Below are 266 nucleotides of genomic sequence, written 5' to 3'. Positions count from 1 at the left end.
CGTGACGCGGGCCTCTGTCACAGGGAAGCGCACGCCGTGGCGAGGGATCCTGCTCTTCGGGCCCCCTGGCACCGGCAAGTCCTACTTGGCCAAGGCCGTGGCCACCGAGGCGAACAACTCCACCTTCTTCTCTGTGTCGTCCTCCGACCTGATGTCGAAGTGGCTGGGGGAGAGCGAGAAGTAAGCTGGCGGCAGGAGGGGTGGCCGCTGCAGGCTGTGCCTGCAGGGCAGTGCCACAGCTGTGGCCGGGGCGGAGGGGCCACCGG

The 266-nt window shown here is 68.8% G+C and overlaps 1 protein-coding gene across 1 annotated transcript in view; it reads left to right on the top strand.

Moving 5' to 3' along the window:
* LOC104496741 (vacuolar protein sorting-associated protein 4A-like) overlaps positions 1 to 180 on the top strand; it is a gene marked incomplete at its 3' end in the record, with an annotated part of 1,209 nt that extends 1,029 nt beyond the window's left edge. Inside the window, 1 exon segment of the mRNA XM_010139903.1 lies at positions 18 to 180. Within this exon segment, the coding sequence (XP_010138205.1) occupies positions 18 to 180 (163 nt within the window).
* Positions 181 to 266: the final 86 nt, after the last annotated feature.

The sequence above is a fragment of the Buceros rhinoceros genome, unplaced genomic scaffold (assembly GCF_000710305.1).
Source record: "Buceros rhinoceros silvestris isolate BGI_N320 unplaced genomic scaffold, ASM71030v1 scaffold28277, whole genome shotgun sequence".
NCBI classification, from domain to species: Eukaryota; Metazoa; Chordata; class Aves; order Bucerotiformes; family Bucerotidae; genus Buceros; species Buceros rhinoceros.
Note: the sequence above shows the minus strand (reverse complement) of the source record. Positions and strands in the feature narration are given on the sequence as shown.